The sequence below is a fragment of the Sebastes fasciatus genome, chromosome 16 (genome assembly GCF_043250625.1).
Source record: "Sebastes fasciatus isolate fSebFas1 chromosome 16, fSebFas1.pri, whole genome shotgun sequence".
NCBI lineage: Eukaryota > Metazoa > Chordata > Actinopteri > Perciformes > Sebastidae > Sebastes > Sebastes fasciatus.
Genome location: NC_133810.1, coordinates 8,383,860 through 8,392,648, shown reverse-complemented (window position 1 = coordinate 8,392,648; position 8,789 = coordinate 8,383,860). Strand labels below are relative to the sequence as shown.

Genomic DNA, 8,789 nt, shown 5'->3' with positions numbered 1-8,789 from the left:
AAATAATACTACTTCTCACTTGATTTATTATCTCAGTAAACATTGTAAAAATGATGTTATGGTCTTGATCGCTAGTTTCAAGTCTTCTTCAATACAGCATGATGTTCATTTAGTAAATGATGGTCCCATTTAGAGTCAAATAGACCATAAAGCAGAGGATGCTTTAGGGCGTGGCTACCTTGTGATTGACAGGTCGCAGGTCTGGGAGTTGTCTGTGTTTTCAGTTCATGGAAGTTAATTATAACATTTTGGTCGCCTAAAAATGTCTTAATCAACGTACTTAACTCCACCCTCTAGTGTCACTTCTGGTTGCAAAAAAACAAGATGGCGACAGTCAAAATGCCAAATTCGAGGTTTCAAAACCGCAGTCCACAAACCAATAAATAGGTGACGACACGGTGACTACGTCCACTTCTTACATACAGTTTCATCTGTCCCGCATTATCCTTTTTTTTAATTTTCTTGTTTACTTGACCTCGTCTTTGTCATCTCCCTGCCTGATTTGTTTGCCTTTTCTCTGATTGACCATCTGTGTACCAAATCCTTAATACTTTTTACCAAAATCCTGTGTTTTACTCATGTTTTTGAGACCTTTGCCTGTGGTTTCACCAGTGGTTACAGTAGTAACTGGCCATTCATGGACTCAGCTGACTGACTCTGTGCTCGCTGCTCTCCATGCTCACAGGGATTCATCAGCATGAGGAGGCATTTTACAGCTAAACAGTACACTACAAAATGTTTCGGAAAACATTTTATGTGAGAAATAGGCATTAACCTCTTTTCACTCGGAGCAACAACGATAACACATTGAGAAACATTAATTCAGGATTATTATTAGAATCAGGATTATTTTTTTGTTCAAAGACAAAAACAACTCTGTGTGTTGGGAGGGTTCATATGTTCATATTTTAATTATTTGTATTGTGTGACAAAAGTTTTAGACCAATTAAACATGTATTTCAATTTCATACAAACATTTAAAGATAAAAAAAATGCTCTTGTATTAGTAAACATCAACTGAGTACAAAAATAAAGAGTTTTAAAAAATGATTAAAAAAAACCCAACAGTTCTTGTCAGTGGACGTTTGGATCCCACTGTGCATGTTTTGGATTTTATTTTCAGATTATTACTTTCAAGTAAGAGAATTTTTTTTTTTTTTCTTTGAAGCAAAGCCATTGAGAAAAACTACGGAGTCTGCATATCAGGTTTGGTCTCACGTTGTATGTGTAGGTTCCTCCTTCCTTCATCGTCTACATATTTCCTCTTTTTGGGTCCATTGCACAACCTGTAATCAAAAGAAACACCATGGCAAAAAAAGCAGATGAGCAACACCACAGATGAATAAATGGAAGTGGACATATTTATATTTTCTACTCTACTACTTCCTTTCTTTATTGTGCTGTAAGTTTTTATTTTGAATGGTTAAAACTAGGCATATGTTTCTTTTTTAATTTGAAGTTTGAAGATAGCCATACTACGGAGCAAGCAAAACAGAAGAAGATATGCATCATTATATCAGTAAGTCAACCAATCTTTACCATTTTATGAATCCTTGTGTTTTTTTCCTGTAAAGCTCTTTCTAGGACGAGTACTAAAACCACTTTAACTTCTAGGCTATTCCTTATGTGACTGAGTTAGCCCAGGTCTTTTCTAATCAAGTTTGTTGTAAAACAATTTTGCAATGGTTTCCTGGAAAATACGTAAACTACAGTGACCTAAGTGAAATGCACCTACCCCTGACATTCTTGCATCTGCTCCACTCTTTCTGGAAGATCTCTATTGAGGGTCTCCGGAAGGAAGAAGTTCACCACAGAGGAGGCAATTGTGAGACTTCCCATGAGGATGTAAGGAAGAACCTTATTATAAGTACCTGTAAATAACAAAAGAGCAAAATTTGACATTAGAAAATCACAAACCTGTTCTTTAATATTGATAAACATACATTATATTTCTACGTCACTGATGCAGATTGAGTCCACATCTACCCACCTAAATAGATGACATAAGGAGCTGTGATGCTGCCGATGCGTGCAGCAGAGGAGCACATTCCCATGCCAACATTCCTGAGTACAGTGGGGTAAATCTCAGCGGTGTAGATGTAGACGATGCTGAAGGCCATGGTGAAGCCAAACTTTCCAGTCATTTCCAGTGCCAGAGCAACATACTGAAGAGCTGAGGAGGAGAAAAGAGAAAGAGAAGATGTTTGGAGTCAGTTATGAATTAAATGAATGAATTAATGAATTAATTACCCAAATTTGTGCTGTGCATACGTGTGTTTCCTGTCTGTTTTACTTGCCCCAAAATTAAATTGCCTTCATGGATTAATAAAGTTGTACTGAATTTAAATCCAATTTAAACCCACCCGTGGCGTTATTCATCGGAGCAAGTGACGTAGTATTAATAGCGTGAGAGTCCGTTCAGGGCAGGTGGGAGGGGTGGTTGGATGTGTCAAATATACAAAAGACTTTCAACCAGGAGACCGCTGTTTGTGTCCTGTGTGAAACTAAAAGTAAAGTTGACTTATTTGTCACGTGACTCATCGGCATCATCAGTTTCGTGACTTCCATGAGTTGCTAGTTAGTGAAGTTAACGTCAACCACGACCGTTTCCTAACCCTACCTAAGTGGGTGTGTTGCCTGGACCTAAATTCCTGTGAGAGCGGTTAGTTATTTTGTTATTTTGAAAGGACACTATGCATGTAGCGTATATTGACACGCCGTCCCAGGTCAGTCCAAAACTAACGCAAGAGGGGTACCCAATGCGTCGGTCTCCGATGCCGAGGAGCACTGACCAAGCGGTGGCATTTGACGAGTTGGGAGTGAGAATGTGTTGCAGAGATTCTTCTTCCCGGCGAAAAGTCTTTTATGTATGTGAGCCTCAATAATGTCTTCTTTTCTGTTACCTAATCTTTGGTACTTTAACAAAAGAGGAGCTGGGAAGAAAAGGACTGCACTGTTTCTTTTTATGAACCTTCTTAAACCCATTTCTGACAAATTAATTGATCAGAGGATGAGATAATCTAGAGTATGGCTTCTTTATCATCTTGACAAAGACAAATAACTGTTATAGAACACACAGGAGCATACATATCACACTCCTTTATTGCTCATAAAGCAAGCAAGTAACACGTGAGCAAATCTCACATGGCACTGGGTTTGTATAGCTTCACATGTACCACCTGAGAATCACTGATGTTATATATTCAATCATTGCCACGTTTTCTTGGAAAAACGTGAGAAGAGTAAAAGAACTTTCCCTGGCTGCCATGAGAAAGAAACATTAGTAACACAGTAACTTTTTTTACAGATGTTTCATCCCTCATACTTGGAAAGGGGATGCTACTTATATATACATCACGATTTCACTCCTCTGTGAAAGTGCTTGGACAATAATTAACGTGTGTCATAAAACCGCCTGCAATCGAATTTATGAGTATTTGGCCTGACGCAACAGGACTATTTAGCTGGCACGTTTGCACAGCCAGCACCCTCTTATGCAGTATAAAGTCTACTTCTTGTTCTCTCTCCAGGCACCGTGTGAAAAGCTATAGTTTGAATTACTTTATATACTGTTGGCCAGTTTAATCTACAGCTATGCATCATATTCTATAAGATCACCATATGATACCACATATCTCTAAACAGTCAACTTTTTATGAACTCAGAAAATCTATTGCCACAAAGCTATTTTCAGCTTTGTGACGATGCATTTTCCAGCGTTTTTACAGGATTACAGCGGCTACAGATGGCGGTCCTTTTTCAGAGCTCATAAGTAATGGATCGCTGTCGGGGTGTAAAGACCATTTCAACCACTATAACAAATATTGTTTACTGGATAACATCGTCAACCCTGCCTTTAAGGAGAAGGAGAATTTTCTCAACCCATAAAGGAACAGTTAATCTTTCAGTTTATCAGAAAAAAATCTAATTCAAAATCACCAAAAGCTGCACTCCTGTAAGGCATATACCTCTACATTATGACCTGCAGTGAGACCATCTGACTGTACTTCCCCCTCCCCTCCCTCTAGATCCCCCTATCGGCATGGTACTTCACACACAGCTTGTGTTATCTCTACCACTACCTCCCCCCTGTGGAATGATCAGAGCACTGCTATTCCCATCCTTATCCATGTTACCCAGAATCACTGGTCTGCCGTCTGTACCTCCCTGGGCTCATACAGTATTCCAGTTAGGATCACGCCCAGACTTCTCAGGCCTACCCGTCACTCTATGCATTCTGTGTCCTCAACAAGCACTGATAGTTTGATTACAGTCTGCAAAAATATTCCCATTTCAGCAAAGCCCCTTACTCCGACACCAATCTTAGTTGTGTCACCACGCCGTCGCGTACGCAGGCCACTAATCCCCAAAACTAATGACACAAGGCATCTTGTTAAAATCACTACCTCATCTGCTGCCAGCTCTATTAATGAAAGCTGCAGTCCTAAAACAACCCTCAAATTTGGTTTTCTAAATATCAGATTGCTGATTTGATTCTTCAACATGGCCTGGATATGATTGGTTTATGTGAAACGTGGCTGAAACCAAATGTTTTCTTACCATTAAATTAAGCTTTTGTAATTTAAATATTTGCACTATTTCCTACTTTGTACTGCAACTGCTGCAGTTTTCTGGGAAACATAAAGTTGTATCTTATCTTATCTTAAAAGTCAGGCTGACATTTATTTGAGAATGCTCATCACCCATGGCTGTGATGTTGTCTGGCCATAAAAGTTTTAGCTGCAGTAAAAACTTGTATCACTGTGTGATAAGAAACTGCATGTGTGTGTGTGTGTGTGTGTGTGTGTGTGTATGTGTGTGTGTGTGTGTGTGTGTGTGTGTGTGTGAGAACACTGTAATATTACTAAAGGTAAAAAAAGGGTCTTACTATCGGGGATGATCTGGATTAGAAGAAGAACTCCTCCTCCAATGATGAGGAACGATGACAGAAGTGCTCTCCTTGGACATTTTCTTAGCAGCAAAGTAGAAACAACATAAGCGGGGACCTCAGAAGCAGCCGATAAAAAGCAGTTCATGAAGGGGTCGCCACTCAGGTTGGAGGTGTTCAGGGATAATCCAAAATACCCAATGTTTATTGCCATCCTAAAAAAAGAAAAAAGCTATTTGTATTATCAAGTAAATGTCATGGACTTGGACTTATATAGTGCTTTTCTAGTCTTCTGACCACTCAAAGCGCTTTACACTACATGTCAGCATTCACCCATTCACACACACATTCATACACTGATGACAGAGGCTGCTAAGGTGCCAACTTTGCCCATCAGGATCTAATCTAAAATGCTCATTCACACACCGATGGCTATGCCTTCGGGAGCAATTTGGGGTTAAGTGTCTTGCTCAAGGACACATTGACATGTGACCTGGAGCAGCCAGGGATCAAACCACCGACCTACCGATTGGTGGAAACCTGCTCTACCCCGTCATGTTATGATATGCAGGTTCTCATTGTACATTTTTCTACTGGTTTCTTGGTGACATCTCACCTTGGTTTTCTTATACATAAGACACATAGGCATATAAAAGTATAGCAACATCTAATGTGAATGATGACTATTATTTAAAGACAGAATAATGATGGAAAAAAACAACCACTCACCACAAAAGGAGACACATCAGTGTGATGCATCTGATGTTCTTGGACTTTAGGATATCGAGCATGGTGTATTTCCTGTTTGGAGATGATGCCTGTAGCTCAAACAAACAACCAAACAAGAGAATTCATGTGGTTACATTTTCCAGACTTGCACACACAATATCTCAAACATGTTATGAGCAGATTCAATTGACTTGAATGGGTTGAAGGCAGACCTACTCAATTACTTTTTTTAAAAGGGCCAGATTTGAAAAACAGTGAAGAGCCAAGAGGCCGGACATTTATATTTCCTATGTCTGATCTGCAAAGCTATGAATTTAAATGTAGATGTAAATCTTTGTAGATTATTGTTTAAATAAACACAATGTTGCATTTAACATCTTTTTTCTAAATTTTGAATTTTCTAAATTTTGCCAAAACACAATGTTTTTCCCTTAACTTAGTGTTATCTTTGCCTTTTTGTTTGTGTTCAAAACGTAAAATTTCATTTAGTTTTACAATGACTGTTGCCTTTAAGTTTCCCTTTCACTTTTATAATGTAGTGACCCCTAATGCTACCACATCTATGGTATGGTATAAAGACTGATAATGCCTATTTAATGACAGTGGTGTTATTAATGACAATATGTGAGCCTCACCTCTGATTCTTTAAAGATGACAGATGGTGCTTCAACCTTATTTTTCCTTGCAGCATCCCTCACAATGGCCTCAGCCTCCTCCACTCTTCCCTGAGTGATCAGCCATCGGGGAGACTCTGGAATGAACCTGCACAATCAATGCAGGTTTACTATGAATGCCAACAAAATAATGTGTTTAATTATCACATCTGCTGTTAAATCAGGGATGCTGACTATGGGCACATTGTATTAATGCACAAAATATGACTTTATCGATGAGAATTATGAGTGACGCACCACCACAGTGGGATGTAGACGACAGCAGTTGTGGACAGAACGGCGAGCAGAGTCCTCCAATCTCGGATGCCGTATGCAATCCAGGGTAGCGTCATGTAGCCAATGCAATAGAAAAGGAAGGCCCCGAGAGTTGTGAAGAACACTCGCATAGTTTTACTCAAAAGCTCCGTTCCTGTCCGACATAAAATCGTAAATGTTTAGTGGTGAGCATGCGATTAAAAAGAGATAAAACAGCAGATAGTAAAAGCCAAGCTGAAGTATCTAGTCATGCAGGCGACAATAATTTCTGCCTAAAAAAAAAACGAGCATTGGATGAGGAGTATTTTACAATTCATACCTAGTACAAATGCAGAAATATAGATGGATATCTGGGAGGCTCCAACAAAGAGGAACATGATGCAGAACATCCTCCATGAATGCGAGAAGGACTGAAGCAGGACTGAGAGACACTGGGCCCCGAGAGAGATGAAAACAACCTTCTTCCTCCCAAACCTGAAAGGAAAACAATCGTATGTCATTCAAAGTGATTCACAGACAAAGTAAATGTAGAAATTATGACGACAGTGACATCTCTGTGATTGCTTTGTTCCTTTTTATACTAAAACCTTAATTATGTTGTGCCAAATCGAGGGATGTTCTTGACTGACCTCAATCTAGCTGAGTGTTTATTTCACTTGCTGAAGACCAGCATAAACCAGGCAGAGCATCAGCAGACAAGATCGCTGATGTCAGCTGATGTCTGTGACCAGTAGACTGCAACCAGTCAAATATTATATTTATTAACTTTTTTTAAGTTTAGATTAACCTGGTTAATTACTTTTCGTCTCTTAAAACTGGGGGACTATACTGCACATGAAAATGGTCTACAATTCCTGCACTGTTAATGAAGTATTTTGGATTTGAAAATGCTCAAATTCAAGTTGAGAATCAGCACTTTTTAAAGTCATTGTTTCATTTCAAAACCAGTGTGTTGGAGAGTACAAGACCAAAGCAATAACTTTTCCTGTAAAACTTGGCTGTATGTAAACAAATTTCATTTTTGGCGCACCTCCGTACAAATACCGGGAAACTCCGTGCAAATTACTTGCTTTTATTGAAACTTCTTTGCAACAAGGTCAATGCAACAGCCAAACAAAACACTAATAACACGCCACATGGCTTTTGATCAGAGACTTTGACTCACTGCAATCCAAGACAGTTAAATAATGAAATAAGTTAAATAAGGACTTTGCACGAACAGAAAAGTGTCCATGAATCACATGAAGGTGTAAGTAAAAACAATCTCCTTTTGCTAAACATAAACCCAGTGCAGGTCTTTTCAATAACTCTCACTGTTCTCTATCATGCACTTCAAATGGTGCTTTGTGTAATTTGGATTGTTTTAAATGTTTTGTGTAACACTAACAGTGATGACGTCCATGCCACTCAAGTTACTTGTCTTGTTTCATTGTGTAGTGCCGTAACAAGACAGTGTGACCTTGACCTCTCCACCATTCTTCTCTCTTAAGCAAGTCCTTGCAGATGGCCACAACTAAACACTACAGACACGGGTTGTTGTTTGACCTCAAAAAGGGAATGTAAGGGGAGACTAGTTTAAATGAGCTTTTAAACAATAATGAGGATTGATGTTTATTTGCCTGAATGGGGATATAATAATATCTTCTCCTGACCTGCTATCAACATACAGGTATACAACTCAATAGGTTTATTTGTGTCTTTAAATTCACTCAGTGTGACACAATGTTCAAAAAGCTCTAAAACCTCAAAGGCCCTCACCCCCTCTTTCTCAATCATTGGGCAGACAGTTTTCACAGCTGCAAAAGAGCTAAATAGTTAAACACACTGCTGTGTCCTGAGCCACATGCTTTTCTACAATCAAAGGAACACTAATGTCTGTCAGAGCTGCTGGAAGTGTTGAAATATGTAAATGTAAACTTAAAACTTACCTATTCAGCCAGGCCTTTTGATTAAGAATGGTTATTATTTTATTCATTTATTTTATAGTTGACCATTTAAGATGTAAAATTGTATTCTATTTTATCGTTATTTTATTAATCACTTATTTTATTGTATTTAATGTGTATAATTTTATTCTATTTTATTGTTATTTTATTAATCACTTATGTTATTTTATTTAATTTGTATACATTTATTTTATTTTGTTATTTTATTAATCACTTATTTTATTGTATTTAATTTGTATAATTTTAATCTATTTCATTGTTATTTTTCTAATCATTTATTTCATTTGTATTTCATTC

General features: G+C 38.1%; 1 protein-coding gene across 1 annotated transcript in view; it reads right to left on the bottom strand.

The window, feature by feature from the left end:
- Positions 1-879: 879 nt before the first annotated feature.
- Positions 880-8,789, bottom strand: part of slc22a5 (solute carrier family 22 member 5) — a 19,639-nt gene continuing 11,729 nt past the window's right edge. The window contains exons 4-11 of the mRNA XM_074609948.1: positions 6,866-7,020; positions 6,529-6,700; positions 6,253-6,379; positions 5,618-5,706; positions 4,889-5,103; positions 1,991-2,173; positions 1,736-1,871; positions 880-1,286 (exon numbers count right to left, since the gene is read on the bottom strand). Coding sequence (XP_074466049.1) covers positions 1,187-1,286; positions 1,736-1,871; positions 1,991-2,173; positions 4,889-5,103; positions 5,618-5,706; positions 6,253-6,379; positions 6,529-6,700; positions 6,866-7,020 — 1,177 coding nt within the window. The 3' untranslated portion in view covers positions 880-1,186. The remainder of the gene's footprint in view (positions 1,287-1,735; positions 1,872-1,990; positions 2,174-4,888; positions 5,104-5,617; positions 5,707-6,252; positions 6,380-6,528; positions 6,701-6,865; positions 7,021-8,789) is intronic.